We start from the raw sequence: 19,509 nt of genomic DNA on the forward strand, positions 1-19,509 counted from the left end.
AGGGTAGGTTCGGATGGTAAAGAAGAGGACAAGGAAGATTTGAAACACAGACTTTTGTCATCACAAGTCAAACAGCACGGACATCTGCTTCTTTCATCTCTTGTGTCCCGCTACTCACACCTCCCGGAACCACTCTGAAAGTGGAAAAAGGTGGGAAAAGTCGCGCGCGGACCCTGCCTGCACCCTGTCCAGTCCTAGACTATGTCCAGACCTAGACTGTCCAGCAACCATGTCATCAGGCTCTCGGCGGCCCCGCCCGGGCTCCGCCCACTCCCCCGCAGAGGCCCCGCCCCACAGCACGCGCTGCCGGCCGGCGCCCCGCCTAGCCCCCACGTGACAACCCCACCCTCCATGATCCCTCCTATTGGCTCTTGGGCAGCGGCGGGCGGAGTCTAACGAAGTACAGTGTCCCAGACGCTGCTGCACTTTTCAAACCTCAACTGTAAGAAGCGTCGGTCAGCGTCTGTGCGGTCGCCGCCGGGAGTCGCCTCACAGGGGCCTGGCTGACGGCGACCAGCCGTTGTGGGGAAGAGTTCGAGGTGAGCCCGTGTAGCCGTGGCCCGGTCGGAGGGAGGACAGACCTGCGGCGGCGGCGCGGAGCTGCGGCCGAGCGGTAGTTGTGGGGGCGCGGGGACCCTGCGGCGAGCCCGAAGGCCAGAGCCGGCGTCCCTGAGCGCGGCCGTGCCCGGTGGCCTCCGCGGCGTCTCGACGTGGTCCTCCGGGTGCCTCCCGGGCTCGCGTGCTGTGGGCGCGGGGCTCCTTCACGTCGGGGCGGGTGGACGCGTCCGGCCAGCAGCCCCGGAGAAACTTTGCGGTCGTCGCGTGGGCCGCTGTCAGTCCCGGCGTGGGGAGCCCCAGCTGCTTCCGTGACTTTTTGGTTTTAAAGCAGTGGGAATCCTTCTGTGCTTGTGACCCATCCTCACCTCCTCAGACTGGACAGTCACATCACGGCCACGATCTGGATCTTTATCCCGGCCCGGCCTTACCGTGGGAAAAGCGCTTAATTTGGCTTCCCTCTCGGGATATAGATGAGTGGAGACAAAGTTGAAAGAGACTTCACGGCCAGCTGGTGGCTGTGGCTGCGTTGGGGGTAGAGGCGCGCTGGCTTCAGCTTGCAAGTTGGAATTAAGAAATACTTCAGAAAGCCTAGGAATCCCAATCATAATCATTAGCTCGCTGTATGACATTCACTGAGTGGCTGACGTCATGTTTACATCCATGGCACCGATAACGCCGAACCTTGCCGGCAGATTTGGTACCGTGTGGACTTTTAAGTTTTCAAGTCTAGGAGAGAGACTGTACCTTAGGCAGCAAGGTCTGCAGAGATAACGAGGCATATGAAACATGGAATTTTGAACTCAAGGAGCACAGTTTTATTACAGAGAGATATAAACTCACTTTCTTACTGGTGCAGTCTTCACGGTGAAGTGCCCAGAAATGGTTTTCAACAATTTCATAAAAATTGAATCACATTGCCTTAAAATTCTGTGTATTAAAAAAAATATTCTGTATACTGATCCATAGAAATAGTGACCAAATTTTAGACCTTTAAGTTTTGGTAGTTTTACTATTTCAAGTAGTTGTTTTTGTTTTTGAGATACACATACATTTTAGATAGTTTTCTGGAATGAAGGTTTACTATTAAAGTACATTTATTTATATATCAATATGTTTAAGTTAGAAAAGTAACATTTCTGTAATTTCAAAATCTTTTTTGTATGTGGATAGAGTGGTAATAGTTTTTTTTTTTGTTGTTTTGTTTTGTTTTGTTTTTTTTTTTTTTTGGATTTTTTTAAAGTAAGAAATTAGTTTTAGGAGATGTCTCTGCTGGGCAAGGTTCTTGCCACCAACTTAAATGTCCTGATTCCCAGGACCTATATGGTGGAAAGAGAAAACCTACACTTGCAGCTTGTCCTCTGACCTCTAAACTTGCATGTAATAAAATATTAAGAAAAAAAATTACATTGTGGTTAAGGTAGAAGTGGCATTTTAGTCGAGAGTTCTTAAATTAACTAACATCTATATCTAAATTCACATCTATAGACAATGTAGATGTTTAATGGCAGACACTTTTAATTTCATTCTTAAGTTTTTATTTACAATGGACAGCTTACTGGTGTTAAGTGAACATATAACTATGTTTTCAATGCTTTGTTTTGTAGCTGCTTGACAATTATAAGGAAGGATTTCTGTGTCAAAATCTCCCAGTTTTTTAGAGATTCAATTTAAAACTAAATTTTCTCAAGATATGATATATTATAATGCTTATTTCCTATGTCTAAAATTTTTACTTCCTGTGTCTTAACATTTACTTTACTGTTGAGCCATATCTGATCTTGCTTACCAATTTTAAAGGATTTTTGTCTTTTGAGATAGGATCTCACTGTACAGACTTAGCTGGCTTTGAACTTAAGAGATCCTCCTGGCTCTGCCTCCCGAGTGCTGAAATTAAAGGCCAGTTTTGATTATTTGTTTCTATAGCACTGTTGGGGATTGGATCTATACCTCATGCATGCAGGCTGGTACCCTGCCAACAGAGCTATATATGCAACTCTCCATAGTTTATATTTTCTATCCAGACTATTTCGGAAAGAATGTATTTTGAGCTGAGTTCAAGACAGAAAAATATTCTTTTCTATTATCTTGTACACATAAATGAGCCTTTTTTTGAATTTATATTTATACTTGATACATTTTGATTGATCACTTTGCTTTTTCCAACTAGTCCAAAAGAGGATGTACTCTCAAAGCATTGAGAAATTTTAATAGTAAAATGGTAGTTCCTTTTTTAACCCTTTAAGAATTAGATTACAGTTTACATTGTAACAGTTACTAAACAAACATTATTTCGGAGGTGCTATTAGTAAAGGGTATGGTAATTTATTTTACAACAGAAACCCAATTTTCCATCTGATGAGTGATGAGCTCTGTGTAATTGTTGGCTCGCCATTATTTCCGTTTTTCAACATCTCACCCTACTTCACAGTTCCAGGATCTCGTTCTTTTTCTGAAGCTGGGAGGGATGGCATCAGGCCTGACTGTCTTGGCCCAGTGTCAGGCTGAGGTTCCTTGCCTGGGATGTAACCCTGCTGTAATCTATACACCAGCGGTTGGACTAGAGTCAGTTGGCTTCCCATTGTGATTTTCAGGGAATTCAATTACTGGATTTGCTTGCTGTTCACTATTTAAAACAAACAACACTACAGCGCTGTGAGTAGAGTACAAGGAGCATAGAAATTATCTGTCAACACTAATGCTGTCTTCCAACTAAAACACATCCAACTAGTCTATGAACATACAGAAAATCCTTATTTCTTATAGATGCTAGATAAGTAAACCTTCAGTTTATCTGATTCGTAGGCACAGCTCAGTCTTGTTGGTGCCCATGTATTAGAGAGAAATTGCTTGGCTGCCATAATTATTCACATTTACTTCATGAAGGTTTAGATTTGTCAGTCTTTGAATAGGACAAGTATGTGGCTTTCAAGATGTTCTTAGCTAACATAGATATTTACATGAAAACAAGTGGTTGCCTAGTTTGGAACAGTTAGAGCAGACTATTTTTCTTTTAAATCTTACATTATAATAGATGATAAAAATAATTTTGTTCACATTTCTGAATTGCGTGGCTTGTTTTAAAAACGTCTGTAAGAGCAGTTTTAAATATTTCTTCTTTAGCCAACTACTGAAATAAGCAAAGACTGTTTAGAAAGCTTTGATACTGCAAATTCAAGATGAATCTCAGTTCCGCTAATCCCTGTAGATGTACCTAACCATTTATAGCATTTTGTTCAAACAGTTTTAATTCTTACTAGGTACACCATGCTGAGTTGTTTAAGCTCAAGTAAAAGGTTATTATCCTTTAGACACAAAATAAGATTGCAATCTAATGTTACAATTTCAGGTAAATTGGTATGTCAAGAGTTCTCTTGTTTGAAGCATAAAGAAAAGACATTTAACTCAACCTGTGGGTTTGAGGCATGGCTTCCTGGGCAGAGCAAGAATAAGAAGTAGCCATTTAAGGAAAGGTAGGAAGGATGTTTCAGGCAGAGAAGTAAAGCAAAGAAGTGGAGATAAAATATGAGATTGAATTGTGGCAGGAAATTAAGCTGGTTTATACTCATCTTCTGGGGTCTTTGTGTACCATGCTACAAAGGATTTAAGTTTTAGTTCCTGGGGCTAGTAAAGGAATCAAAGTAGGCAACTTATTTCTAAATGCTTTATTGCATTCTGTAATTTCTACTCTTCATAAGCCTTCTCATTTGATAACCATGGAATGAATAACTTTTGAATGGAGCTGCTAGAGATTTAGAAAGATGCTTAGTTAGTGTTCGTTATACTCACACTCTCTGTTCAATCAGAGGCACAGATCAAATGTAAGGTTTTGTTCTCTTTCTTCCTTTATTGATCCATATCTGAATTCCTATTGTAATTGTAATATGAATTAATAAAAAAATTGGAAAAAGTTTGACACCATACTAGTGTAAGATTAAATCTTACTTGTATCTTCTGTCATGAATTTATGCCTTCTATCAGTGTGTCTACAATTTTGAATTTGTGTTTGTGTTTACAAACACAAATTCAATAGGTCCCTTAAGATATTTTTATTAATATAGTCTGATAAAATATGAAGCAATTTTAAATTAAGATAACATTGGTAATTTATGAATTTAGAATAAATTATATTATTGTTTAGAATTGGTTATAACTATGAATTGTAGAAGTGAAGATCTGCAGATTGCTTATTAGAAGCCAGAGAATTGGTGGTAATTTTAAAGCATACAAGGAAAGACAGAGAACTGACTGCTAGCCCTCATGTATCTTACATGACAGGCAGCCCATTTGCAAAGACTTTGGTGGACAGAGGTGACATTTGGGCTCCATTATTTACAAAATTGACCAGAGGAGGAGAAATGGGAAAATACCTAGACTTTTTTTTTAAAGATTTATTTATTTATTATATATAAGTACACTATAGCTGTGTTCAGACACTCCAGAAGAGGGCATCAGATCTTGTTACAGATGGTTGTGAGCCACCATGTGGTTGCTGGGATTTGAACTCATGACCTTTGGAAGAGCAGTCAGTGCTCTTAACTGCTGAGCCATCTCTCCAGCCTTACCTAGACTTTTAAGTGTAGTAAATGGATAAAGGCAAACAAGAAGGCTATATGGATCCTTTAACAGCTTCTGATGCAGGTATATTAGCAATAGGTAGATGTGCCTAAGGTTTGGTTTCTTAATATATCTTCTTTTAAGGCTAAGAGATGCAGAGCCATAATGAAATGAGTTATAACATCAAAACTCATTTTTGTATTTGAATTATATTTGAAAAATTTGCAATTTCTCAATATTGTTTTTGGATACATCTATTGTCATACAAATACCCGTGGCATAGTCATCCTTAATAATAGCCATCAGTTCATATGAGTGTTAGAGAATTTGCTAGGGTATGAAGTTAATACACGCTAAAGCCCCAAGGAAAGTCCTGTAAGTGAGCTGATAAATAGAAACTGGTTTAGACTATCATTATGCATTCCACTAACTTTTATTTTTAAAAAAGTTCCTTTTTTCTGCATAGAACTAAATAACAGGCTTTGCCAAGCTTAATTCTAATTGGTATACATGTATATCATATTTTAGATTCTTTTGGAAGGTCCCAGCACAAATCTGGGCTTTTCTCAATATTCAATATATACATACATACGTACATACATACATACATTATTCTTTGGAAATTTCACACATGCATGCAGTGTATCTTAATCATATTTACTGCCTACTCTCTCTCTCCATCTTTCCTTAGAACTCCATCACATCTCCCTCCTAACTTCGTGTCCTCATTTATTTAATCACAGAGTCCACATAGTGCTGCACATATGTACTAGTGAGGTTATCCACATGGGAATCCATTAGAGGCCACACACTCCCTCCTCTCCTACAGTCATCAACTACTCAGGGCTTCTCAGCTAAGGGTGGGGCCACGGGAGCTCCTTCTCTCCATGCTGGAATTTTAAGGGTTTGATCTCTGCAGGTGACTACAGCCGCATGTGCAAGGCCAGGTCTTGCCTAAAGGCCTGCGTTTCATAGTGCTCCTCCCTGTCCTCCAGTTCTTATGTTGTCTTCCAGTATGTTCCCTGAGTAAAGTATTTTCAAGTTACTGCTACTTATTATAATGAGTCAAAGCTAAGTTTATTACGAATGCTAAGTACTTTTCTTTGTAACTATAAACAGTGTAATAATTTTAACCTAGTATATAGCCTGAAGTTGACATGTTCTCTGCATGAGATCTGACCTATGATTTGTATAATGAACACCATCAGCTATATGTAAATGCAAAGAAAAATTTGAGGCCTTGAAAAATCTAACCAGTGATGGCTCTTGAACAAGGCAAAGTAAATTATGCAAAGTAAATACTGCAAAGTATATAGATTGACACCTTTGCTCTTGCAAATAAAGAGTTTGCATTTTTCTGGCCACATATTCACAGCCATTTTCTATCATAAGGACGACTTTATTAGTTTTATGGTATATTCATATTATTTAGGTTTAAAATATTTAGTCTCAGGAGTTGACATGACAGCAATCACAGCTGTCTTTATTGATTATTGAAGTGTAATGCTTTAAATTTAGATAAGCTAGTAATAATAAATTCTAATTGCCTTAATCTCACTGGGGATGACTTCTGCTAATATTTTGCAGTAATTTTCCATTCTTCTGTTGCCTTTTATAGTCTACCCACTCACTGATTTATCAAACTGTTTTAACTTTTATGCCTTTACTTTTCATATTAATGAGTTAATATTTGAAAGCGTAACTTTCTTGAGTATGTTAATATGTTAGATTTTAGAGTTTATACATTCAACATGTTTTTGGAGTGTTTTTAAATGTATAAATCATAATTAAACATAAATCTCTGATACCATAAAAGGATCATATTGCCTCTTGAAAATTGAGAGTAGAAAATGCTTATTTATAAAATGTTTATTAGTTCTAGTTTCTATGAAAGACAGGCATCTAAAGCATCTAAATCTATATAAAAGAAAAATTAAGACTCATGAACTTGTCTCTCTGATCAATTTCAGTGTTCTTTGTTGATGAAAAGTGTTGGGAAGCTAGGCCTGTCACTTCTATTTGTAGAAATAAGATAGTGCAAGTGCAGTCCTAAGTGTAGGTATAAAATGCTAAAACCCAAAGGTGGTGCAGAAGAGGCCTTTCCTAATTGACAGAATGTAGAAATCAATATCCATATTGATTTTCCAGACAATACAATGTGACAAGGGAAAAAATGTCTTCAGAACTAAGAAGGTATGAAAAAGTTAACTGAACACAAGGTGATGGCATAGGCCTATAATCCTAGCACTCGAGTGAGGATTATAACTAGTTCAAGGTCAGCCTGGATTATACAGAGTTCTAGGACTGGACTGCATACTGAAACCCTTAAAAAAATACAGACACCTATTGAAAATGTTTGGCTATTTTTTGCCAATGTTTTTACATGTCTTATATATGTTTTTATGTCTCTTTTTTCTTATAAGAACACCAGTCATAGGGAATTAGGGCCCTACCTTAATGGTTTCTTTTTAACTTAGTCACCACCTTAAAAGCCCTTATCTGAAAAAGCAGTTACAGTGTGAGGTACTGGGTTTAATATTTCACCTAACAGATACAAGGAAGATGTAGTTTGGCCTATAATAGTATCTGTTAGATTTGAATATATTTTGTCCTCCAGACTTGTGTTGAATTCCCATTGTGAGGTGCTTTGCTATGTGGTCCTGGCAGACCTCATATGCATTCTGCGTTTCATGCTGGCTTCACACTCTTAGTAGTCCTGCCTTAAGTCTTCAGACTGCTTTAGCTTTCTGAGCCCAGGAATTATAGGTGTATGTGCCACCACATCTAGCCTTTGTGAGCTGTTAAGAGGGTGAGGACCTCAAGTGTGCGGTTCAAGCCACTGGGAAGTGATTAGGATTAGGTAAGGTTCTTAGGTTAGAACCCTTGGGGTGCTGAAGCATCCTAGTGGCTTTATGAAGAAGGGTAAGGAACCAGACGTGCACACACCCCCTGTCTCTTGCCATGTGATATTGTGATATTCTCCAGCAAGAAGGTCACCATCATTTGAGGCTCCTTGTCCTTGTCCTTCCAGAACTGTGAGCCCAAATAAGCACATTTTCTTTAATAGCTGCCTTGGGAATTTCAATATAGTAACAGCAACCAGACTGACACAGTAGGGACTCAACACTCTGTGTATGGCCTCATAGCTGTAGTGAACGGTAAATGGAACTCATACCCAGGAACATTTCAGCTCAATTCTTTCCTCAGTCCCCCAGTATTGGAATTCTTGGACTCCAAGAGATGTATCCCCAACTATCTAGAGAAGTCTTTTGCCCCAGGACCAAAGGTTATAGAGAAATAATTTACAAATTTGAAAACCAAACAAAATATAGAACACTGCCTGTTTCCTAAGTAGAAGATACTACTTGGCATTTGAATGTAGCAAAGTTTTTAAAAAATAAACAAAAACAGTTGCTCTCAGCAGGAGGTGGGGGTGTGCAGCACAGGAACAGACTCTAGAAGCTTATTATGGTAGAGTCCCAGCAGAATAATTCCTGATCTTTCATAGACAGATGTGGCTGAGAGTCCACCATAGTTACACAGATTTGGTTAATATCAAATAGTAATTTGATACTAAAAGTACCAAAAGTTGCAACTATGAACTTCAGATATGGATTTCGTATTTCACTGACCCAGCAAAATAGAGTTTTCATGAAAATAGAGTTTCACTTCAACACTGGGTTTTGCCAAGGGAAGAACTGTTAAGGTCTAAGGGGTGGGGGTGGGGGACGGGGGTGTTCTAGATTTAGTTTTGGAACGTAGCCAATCCATGAGCAAGTTCCATTTCTTGACTTACATGGGACAGAAATATAATGCACAAAATGTGAATTTGCCACCAAGTTTGTGGACATGTGAAGTTAAAACGAATAGTCATTACATTACTGTATTAAATTCCACAGGTGTGGGGAAGCTGTGGCCTTAAAGAACAGTATTTCACAGTCAACTAAAAATGATACCTCCTTCCACCTGCATCATAACATTTCTTACTATTTTTATAGCCGTTTCTTTTTTAAATGAAGTCAGTAGCTTTACTTAGGTGCCATAAAGGAGAGGATAAGATTCGATTTATGTCTGTGTGTGCTTCTGGCGTTTTCTGCTTGTGAATAGAATAAACTCCTGAAATCAGCATATCTGTGTTGTTCTATCTTAATACTATATTTGGAGTTGTGTAAGAGGTGCACATCCTGCCTGAGATAATCTCTTTTTTTTCAGTTACATTTAAGTTCCATCTTCTCTCTTCCTGTCTCTTCTTTTAACTAGGTAAAAGTCAGTGCCTAGAAAAGCAGGTCTAGCAGTCATCAGCATGTCTCGGAGAAGATTTGATTGCCGAAGTGTCTCAGGCTTGCTAACTACAACCCCTCAAACACCGATGAAAATGGAGAATTTTAATAATTTCTATACGCTTACCCCGAAAGAACTTGGGAGGTAAGGAAACTTTGGTATGTGTGCTGGCTAAATTCAGTTTAGCGATTAGAAAGAAAAGCTTTCATACCCATTTTCTTAGCCGAACAGAAAATTAAGTTCATATCAAGCATCCCACCTAGCTCCAGATCTCATTTCTTTTTGTGCCTGCATCTGTAAATGGGGAGGGACAGCTCAGGCTGCCAAGTCCCCATCTGGGCTCTGTCATTGATTACCTATGTGACTTCAGGTAAATTACAACACCTCTTAGTGCCAGTGTTTCATCTGAAAAAGATAAGGATAATTGCATTTAATTTATATTGATATTTTTAGGGTTAAATTAATATTTGTAAAGGGCTTAATATAGTGTTATATGTTTTGGTTTAATACTTTTTTTTTTCAATTCCTAACTACTGTGTCTGTCTAAAAGAGAGATACTTCTTCATTCCACAGTACATACTCTAATAAATTAAGACTATTTAACTCATGTCTAATATCACAGTTCTATAATACAAAGAATTGGTGTTCTGTATTAGTAGATGCCTGTATAAAATCTGCCCTGGCTTGGCATTTTTATGGCCAAGCATACCCTTGGCATTGATTAAGTACTACAGTATGTTTTTAGTGTGTATTAGTAACTGTGCCAAGTTACTATCTGTTGTGTGTCTTCTTAGGTTTAAAGTAAGTATGGTTATGATGAGTTAGGTCATATTGGTGTGTGTGTGTGTGTGTGTGTGTGTGTGTGTGTAGAGGTAAATGTTTGGCTTATGCCACAGTGTTTTGCAAAGTGTTTTATATTGATGGGTAGACAAAAAACCTGTATGATCTCAGTGTGGAATCTTAAATTGTCTGGACTGTGAAAGTTAATTCTTTGCTTGTGTGTTTTATGTTTTAGGTAGAGGCAAATCCTGGCCTTTCTCCTTTTTTCAGATGTTTCATATAGCCCCTTTTCAGAACATAGAGATGAAACCACCTCACAGAGAATATTTTGCTTCATGTTCTATTAATCTCTCCTTCATAAATAGACATGGTTTCTTTGGTAGTTACATTCAGTGTATACTTGCCCATCTTTCCGGTATTTAAACAAAGCTGAGCATCGCTAGTTTCCCTAAGGAGGTAACGGCTGGCACAGTACCCAGACGTCCTTCCTTTGTTCAGGTAGCCTCTTCTGGACCACTTTCTGCTTTTGATTGTTTCTGTTAAAATGAGGGGCCTAGTATTAGACACCATATTGTTCACAGTCTTACTTTGTAAGAAGACTGCTGACGCCATTAGATGGCCCTATGTCTCCTTCCTCGTTTTGTTTCTCTTTCTCGCCTCTTCGTCTCCCTTTTTTCTATCCTTTTTTATCACTAGGGATGCCCAGTCTGTGCCATATAGCATCATATTAATCTGACTAAGCTAGTTACTTCATCTTCCTTTGCTCTGGATCAAAATTTGTGTGACTTTCTTAGTCGCATATGAATATTATCTTTTTACTTATTTGAGAAGATAGACTAAATGTGTCCAAGTTGCCTTTTATTGTAAAACATTTGGAAATTGCTCTGAACAGACACTTAGACAAAGACTTAAGCATTCTTACCTGTTTCTCTAGGTTACTATTTGGATGAGTAACTTTATTAGGTTAACTGCAAAGTAATTGGCATAGAGGCTAAAGAGAGCTTTTTTCCTTTAACTTTGTAGAGGACTTGCGCGGGGCCACTGTTAACTTTAAATTGTCTACAGGTGAAGTGATGTCATAAGGAACAAGCCTTAACTGGAGTAAGTTTGCTTTTAAACGTTTTAAAGCAAAAGCTCATTATAGGTTATGATTAAAACAAAAGTCAGATTGCTAGTGTCCCAGCAGCAGATATCTTCATGGAAGAGACTTAAATCGCATCTTTAAATTGCTTTGGACTAATGACTCACATGTTGGTGCATTTAATTTTCAACGTTGGCAATTAAAAATTCTAAATTTTAAAGTCTTCCATAAACCTTAAAATTCTGTCAAGCTCATAAACAGTCTTAATGTGCATGTCAGATGAACTGAAGTTGAGCTTCATTTTTCCCCCCCGGTCTGGGAGGCTTGCATATTTTGTAATTTAAGAATATAATTCTAGCATGTGGAAAACTACAAGTTATCTGCCCAAACCAACTGGGTTTAAATTAATTTTAATATGTCCTTTTAGCAACACAAAGGGAAATATATAACGTAAGTCTAAGTTCATTTTTCACTAAATGGCATTGTTCCTGTTTTTTACCATGTTGGGTAAGTTTTTTCCACCCCTCCCCCAGCTGAGGCAAAGTTTCAGGCCTTGTGGTTAGAAGGGTGAGGCAGATTCAGAAATAAACGTCAGCTTCCTTTGTGGCTTACCCTTCCCATCCCTTCATATTTTATTGTGTTCTAGAATGCAGAGGGTAACGGCTAGACCTTTCACTGCTGGGAAATCTAGTCAGCTTTGCCTTTTAAAGGTGTGCATTGACTGTTATTTTTAAGGTTTTACGTTTTCTTAACGATTTCTCTTCAGTTTGGTATAGGAACATATTTTGAAGATTATTGTTAGACTTCTAAACTACAACTGGCATCTTAGAATATAAAGCAGATACTTGTTTTTCCCCCAAGGCATCTGATGATAATGTTAAAATATTTATCTTGCTTCACAACATTTATGTTAATATATGCATATGTAATTGTGTAAATATGTAGATGTAACTTTCTCAAATTCTTGTGAAAATTTCAAAATTTGAAAAATTCAAATGCAATTGTGAGCCCTGCAGTGGTGGGACACACCTTTATTAGACCCAGCACTCTGGAGGAGGCAGAGGCAACTTGTGGATCTCTGAGCGGGAGGCCAGCTTGGTCCAGGACGGGCTGCACAGCCTCGAAAAACAAAAAAAAAAAAACAAACAAACAAAAAAAAGATGATGATGATGATGAGGAGGAGATGGAAGAGTGAAGGGGAGAGGATAGAGGAGGAGAAAGGCAGCAGCAGCAAGTGTGGATTTAAAAACATAGCACAATGTGTGGTATTATAGTAGATATTCAGCTCTAGTGTTTGTTTAGAAGCATTTCAGGTGATATAGACTTGTTTAATTAGGTTAGACACATTCCCTGTCCTCATAGAGATTTCCCTTGGCAGTGAACACTGTCAAAAGAACCATCACCCGTGACATTTGGTCAACTTTCTCCTGAGTTCATGAATCTAAGAGTAGTTTAAGAGTATCTTAGGAAGCTGAAATAGTGAGGTAAAAATAGACAAAACTTGTTAATCTTGCTAATTGATTTCGAAGCAATTCTAGTTCATAGATACTGTCAGATAACTGGACTGTAGTGACCTAAGTCACAACTGCAAATGCCCTGTCTTTCAGGTATGTAATGTCCTTGGCTTACTAGTTTGTTTCCTAAATTTTACAAGGTGAGGGTTTTACTAAACCTCAACTCCCTTTTCTGTTTTAGACAACTGTTTGCTTCTATATCTAAGTAAAATTTTGTAGGTGTTAAACTTAAACCCGTTTTAAGGGGAGAAATTGTTCCATAGTTGTGAGACAAGAGAGTTAGAAGTTCTTGGCACTTACAATAAAGGATCAGATTTGTATAGGCAGTTTATTTCATTGAGATATATTTAATAAGTGTAGGCTTCATATTATAGAATGATACTTTATTTTTAATTATTAGCTACATGTCTTAGATTGGCACTGATTTTGAAGTAATTGGGAAATAATGAGGAGGAATCTGTTGTTTTGGTTCTTGGGAGTAACAAATAAAATCCAGGCAAGCAATTTCTTCTCCTAACTTAGACAGGCTTCAATCACTTGAGTTAAATGGTTGACCCTGCTGTCAGCTGACCATCTATGTTAGAAGTATTTTTCTGAGAGTAACTACAGCAATGGAGTTGAAATACCAGTTTCTGGAGATTTATTTGTACCCAAATTAATATCAGAAACTAGAATGTGGTTTATTCTTAGTTATTAAATTGGGATCTTTTAAAGTAAAGCCTAGCAAGTTTATGGTAGGCTTCAATCCAAAAACCCCTGGAAGTGAATGTAAACCTCCCTGCTTAAGGGCATGTTGCCTTTTTGTGGAGTATGCATATCGATAGTTTGTTAGTTCTTAGAATAATCCTAGCTTCAGAATAGCTTTATATCTATGTAAAACTAAATGCTTATAATAATATATGCATATACCAGGAGAAATAGTCTTTGTGCTTTTAAGTTTGGGTAAGATGCCAAGTACTTCTATTAAAGAGATAAAAACACATACACTTTCCTAAAATGATAGATGTGACATTACTGGGTGTCTTTATATCAAACTGTTGATCAGCCCTAATTTCTTACTTGATCCCAAAATACATTTGAATACCCTCCTCCATAGGATCCATATCCCCTGGGTATCTGTTAGAGGCATAGCGTTGATAGGCAGATGATATTATCAGATACACTGAAAATATATTATACTGATAGTAAGCACAATAGTTTGTTCTGCTATGATAATCATCTACACTTATGCGGTAACATTTTAGACTTAATAAAAGAACACATACTATTTGTATCAGCTTGTGCAAAAAGAAAATTTCCTAATGGCACAGACACATGAAAGACTTCATCTTAAGTTGGAGTTATGAAATCACCTTATTCTTTCTTTCTAGAGGAAAATTTGCTGTGGTTAGACAATGTATATCAAAATCAACTGGACAGGAGTATGCTGCCAAATTCCTGAAAAAGAGAAGAAGAGGGCAGGATTGCCGGGCAGAGATTCTACATGAGATAGCTGTGCTGGAGCTGGCCAGGTCTTGTCCCCATGTGATTAATCTGCATGAGGTCTACGAAAATGCAACGGAAATCATTTTGGTGTTAGAATAGTAAGTATGTGCTTCCATACATTTAAGATGTTTATTTTAATTGGTGGAATATGATGCAGAATGTCAGAGATAATAACAGCATGACAATTTTGACTATTGATAAAATACTAGAGAGACATCGTTTATATTCATATATTTTTAACAAGGCTAAATATATAGCCTCAAACATCTAGACCAAAATTCATTAACAGCAAGCAACAAACATAGGCAACCCAACAATTTGAGAATATAGTTGCAAGAACTTAATTCCATATGTATAGTTTATAAGTTGAGGCTTTTGTCTAGAAATAATCTAGTGACAAATAAAATAGAAGCCATGTTTTATGTTTTACTAATCTGTTTAGTAAAACATGTCCAAGGAAATATTCAAGAAGAGGGCTTGTAAAAGATGTGTACTACATTGTTGAGACATTTATAGTACATACTATTTAAAAAGCAATGTCAGCACCTGGAGCCAAAAGAAAAAAAATGCATCTGGTTAGTGAAAAATTGAAAACACTAAAATACTCAGCAATGGATGAAATGGTATGAGTATTGAACTGATAAGGTCTCCATGGCTTGCTAACCAAGTTCAGCATCAAATATAGTTGAAAGAGAACAGGAAATTAATACTGAGTTCACTGCCTGTTTTGATAGGCTTTAGTAAAGTATATCTACTTCAGCACAAACTAAAAAAGGTAAGTAGTCTTTTAGAGAAAACAATGCTACAAACTAGAGTAATTCTTTTTACCAGTCAATGTATAAAATGTATTTGTGAGAGTGTATTTGTCTTATGTTATTTTATCTGTACATGTATATGTGTATATGGAGTGTGAGTGATATATGTGTTTGCATGTGGTGTGTATGTATAATGCACAAGCATGTGGAATCCAGAGATAGATTTTAGGTGTCTTCTCAATTGATTTTCATCTTAGACACTGAGACTGGGTCTTTGAGTAAAGCAGGAGTGTGCCCTTTCTGCCAGTCTGGCTGGCCTGCTAGCTCCTTAGATGCTTGCTCTGTCTGTATCTTCTGTGCGTTAGGGTTGTAGGCAGACCACCACCCGCTTAGTGATCAGAACTTGGTCCTCATGCTTGCTGAGTTACCACCCCAGCTCCTGTGAGTTTTACTTTAGAATTTATATTATAAGGAAGTAGAGATTTGTTCATGTAGTTTTTAAAAGTCAATTGTTTTATGTAAGGAAATAGATTTGACTAAATTAAATTTGCAAATGGAAATGATTTTTAAAAGGTTAAATTAACATGTAGTTTACTGAACCATGAGTAATATATACATTTCTCAGAATAAGATATATAAAAGTATAAAATATATAAAAATGTAAGAGCTTCAGAGTAAGTTAGCATGGCAGGAAATATTAGAATACTACCAATGCCATTTCATTGTTCATCCATTTTATGATTTTTGTCAAAAATTCTTAGCTGCCTTTGCTCTAGTTCCTTTCCTATAAATTATGGGAAAAGTAGCTAACATTAGAAACAGCTTATGAAATGCTAGGTATAGAGATGAATACAAGGCATTGACTGTGTTAATAAAATCCTGTTTGAACCCTGAGATTTCACCTTACACCAGTCAGAATGGCTAAGATTAAAAATTCAGGAGATAGCAGATGTTGGCGAGGATGTGGAGAAAGAGGAACACTCCTCCACTGCTGGTGGGGTTGCAAATTGGTACAACCACTCTGGAAATCAGTCTGGCGGTTCCTCCGAAAACTGGGCACCTCACTTCCAGAAGATCCTGCTATACCACTCCTGGGCATATACCCAGAGGATTCCCCACCATGTAATAAGGATACATGCTCTACTATGTTCATAGCAGCCCTATTTATAATTGCCAGATGCTGGAAAGAACCCAGGTATCCCTCAACAGAAGAGTGGATGCAAAAAATGTGGTATATCTACACAATGGAGTACTATTCAGCCATTAGAAACAATGAATTCATGAAATTCTTAGGCAAATGGATGGAGCTGGAGAACATCATACTAAGTGAGGTAACCTAGACTCAAAAGATGAATCATGGTATGCACTCACTAATAAGTGGATATTAACCTAGAAAACTGGAATACCCAAAACATAATCCACATATCAAATGAGGTACAAGAAGATCGGAGGAGTGGCCCCTTGTTCTGGAAAGACTCAGTGAAGCAGTATAGGGCAAAACCAGAACAGGGAAGTGGGAAGGGTTGGGTGGGAAAACAGGGGGAAGGAAGGGGGTGATGGGACTTTCGGGGAGTGGGGGGCTAGAAAAGGGGAAATCATTTGAAATGTAAATAAAAATATATCAAATAAATAAATAAATAAATAAATAAATAAATAAATAAATAAATAAATCCTGTTTGGAGATTATCTGAAGAGTTACAACAAAATTCCTCAGAATCTTGATGTGTTTTATGCATAGGTCATGTTCATAATCTGAAAATGGATCCAGGAACCCGACCCAACAAATTACTGTAATCTCACTACCTCTGAGTGAGATAGAACTAGTCCTCAGCAAGTGTAGGGGTAGATTAGTATATTTAATCTCTTAAACTGACTAAGACTCACGTTAATTGCTAGGACTGGGGCTTAAGCGTGTCTATCACTTTCTGGGTGACAGTGCTACACTGGGCATTCTTATTTAATCCTAACAAGCTGGCCAGACAGATTTAAGATCTAGGAATACTTGGAAAAATAATGCAGTTGACATGTGTATATTATTCACTTCAGTTCATTAGTTGACATTTGATGTCTTTACTGAACCATTTGAAGATTGCATATGCAATTTCTGTTTTGTATACTGCAGGATTTGTTCTAAGGAATGAGGTGTTCTACATAGCCAGCCTGAGTAGCAGATGTAAAGTCAGCATGTATTAAGTAGAATCATCCAATAGTCCACACACAATTTTCTTTACTGTCTCCAAATGTTTTATAATAACTTTTTTTCAACACAGGATCCAATCAAGATGCATATAGTTATATTTAGTTGTAAAGTCTCTTTAATAGTTTTTTTTTTTTTTTTAATGACATGGTCTTGTCGTGGTAGTGAATGTGATCACTTGTCACAGGAAATGTCATGTATTCTAGATTTGTCTGACTGTCCCTGTCATTAGATTGTAACTTGATTGGCAAGGAGAATGGTCCTTGTGGGTTATGATGTGTGTTTCTTAATGCATTATATAGGTGACTTTAATGCCAGCTTAGGTTAGTTTGTTTTAGACAGGGTTTCTTTGTATAGCCCTGACTGTTCTGGAACTCACTCTGTAGACCAGGCTGTCCTGGAACTCAGAGCTGTCTGCCTTTGCTTCCCAATCTCTGGGATTAAGGCATGTGCTACCATCGCCTGACATTGTCAGTTTGTTTTGTTAAATTTGAAGCTGAGTATATCTTCAGTATAAAGGAACAACCCTTTGTAGTTAATAACTAATCTGAGTGATGACCTGGTAAATGGCCTTCACTTAGACAGATTTCCCTCCAGAAATTTCTGTAACCATTGGCATATGTGCACAAATTAGCAGCTACAGTGAATGTTAGAAAATGGTTCTTTCTAATTCTATTGTTTATTCTACATTTATTGAATCTGTTGTTCTTCTGATAAAAGTGTTTTTCTTCTGCTATTTTACTATCACTATGTATTCGTGGTTTTGTTAAACTGTTGAATAGAATTAATTAAAAACAACCTATTATGATCAAATTAGTAGCTCCTAATCATTTTTTTCCATTATTTTTCTTTCATGCCATATTTGTCCAGAATTTATCAAAGGTTAAAAATTTGTCAAGTTGGCTTTAAATCTCCAATCTGTATCCTTCTGATGTGGTTGAATTCGTGTTGGCAGACTTCCTGGCTCTGCACACCAAGGTCTCCCTCAATCTTCCCTGGCTGAACCTAGTCAGCCAGCTCTACATGACACTCTGGTTTCAGTAGGGTGGTATCTGTCCGTTCTGCTTAAACCTGCTAATACCACACCTGGCAGCAAGCAACTAGATTTCCTCCAGCCCCCCTTTTTTTCTTTCTTTCTTTCTTTCTTTCTTTCTTTCTTTCTTTCTTTCTTTCTTTCTTTCTTTCTTTCTTTCTTTCTTTCTTTCTTTCTTTCTTTCTTTCTTCCTTCCTTCCTTCCTTCCTTCCTTCCTTCCTTCCTTTCTTTCTTTCGTTCTTTTGTTCTTTCGTTCTTTCTTTTTTTTTGCTATTCTTTTAAGCTAAAGTATGGCCCACTATGCCATATAGTCAGAGTCAGAGATACAGAGGAAGGTTAAATCCGTTTGCTTCTGTTTATATTCAGGGTTAGGATTTCATCTTATAAAACTCTTTAAAAATAATTTTTAACTATAAAAAAAGGCTTGCATAATTTAGAACTCAAAGACATATAAAAAGTCATGCCACATGTGTTGTGTGTGTGTGTGTGTGTGTGTGTGTGTGTGTGTCTATGTGTGTGTTATGGAAATTGAACCCAGGCCCTCGTTCATTATAAGCATATAAGCATACATGCTGTATCGCTGGGTCATGTCCTTAGACCCATATATGAGAAGTTCCAAAGAACGCCATTGTATAGCTTTGTTGGTTTTTTGTTTTTAATTATTTTTTTTCATTTAGCATGTGATACATAGGTGGAGCTTCAGGGCAAATTCCTGGAAGTTATTTCGAGTCAAAGAATAAATGTGTGTCCAACTATATACAGTGTCTGAATCTGTTTTGAGTTACTGCATTTGCTAACTTTGTAAATACCTATAAACTTTCTTTAGTAATTAATATGGCTAGGAGTTCTGATAGTTCTATTGTGTTTTTGTATTTTCCTGTTTTACCTCAATTTAAACTTTTTTTTTAAATTTAAACTGTTTTAAAGTCAAATTATTTACTTTTATAAATTAAGCTGAAGTCCTTGTAATTACCTTGTACAAAGATCTTTTTATTTTTATTAAAATATATAGCCCACATAAAAGTATTTCATTGTAATTATAGTGTCTCTGTGACTATTTTAGTCCTTTCTTTAACTATTTGAATAAATAAAGGCTACTTTCTAGAAGGTGGTATGGTTGCATCTTTTTATAAGTTGAGGAGAGATATTGAGACTTGTCTAGTCACTGTATTTCTACTCTGTGATGTGAAGACCTATCTCCACTAAGGGTTTTGGGAGCATGTGCAGGTAATTAAGGAAAACACCTAAAAATCCAATCAAACAGAACATGT

General features: G+C 37.3%; 1 protein-coding gene across 1 annotated transcript in view; it reads left to right on the forward strand.

Annotated features, from left to right (window-relative positions):
- Positions 1–407: 407 nt before the first annotated feature.
- Stk17b (serine/threonine kinase 17b) overlaps positions 408–19,509 on the forward strand; it is a 31,783-nt gene continuing 12,681 nt past the window's right edge. Inside the window, exons 1-3 of the mRNA XM_052191939.1 lie at positions 408–539; positions 9,373–9,537; positions 14,139–14,351. Coding sequence (XP_052047899.1) covers positions 9,416–9,537; positions 14,139–14,351 — 335 coding nt within the window. The 5' untranslated portion in view covers positions 408–539; positions 9,373–9,415. The remainder of the gene's footprint in view (positions 540–9,372; positions 9,538–14,138; positions 14,352–19,509) is intronic.

The sequence above is a fragment of the Apodemus sylvaticus genome, chromosome 9 (genome assembly GCF_947179515.1).
Source record: "Apodemus sylvaticus chromosome 9, mApoSyl1.1, whole genome shotgun sequence".
NCBI classification, from domain to species: domain Eukaryota; kingdom Metazoa; phylum Chordata; class Mammalia; order Rodentia; family Muridae; genus Apodemus; species Apodemus sylvaticus.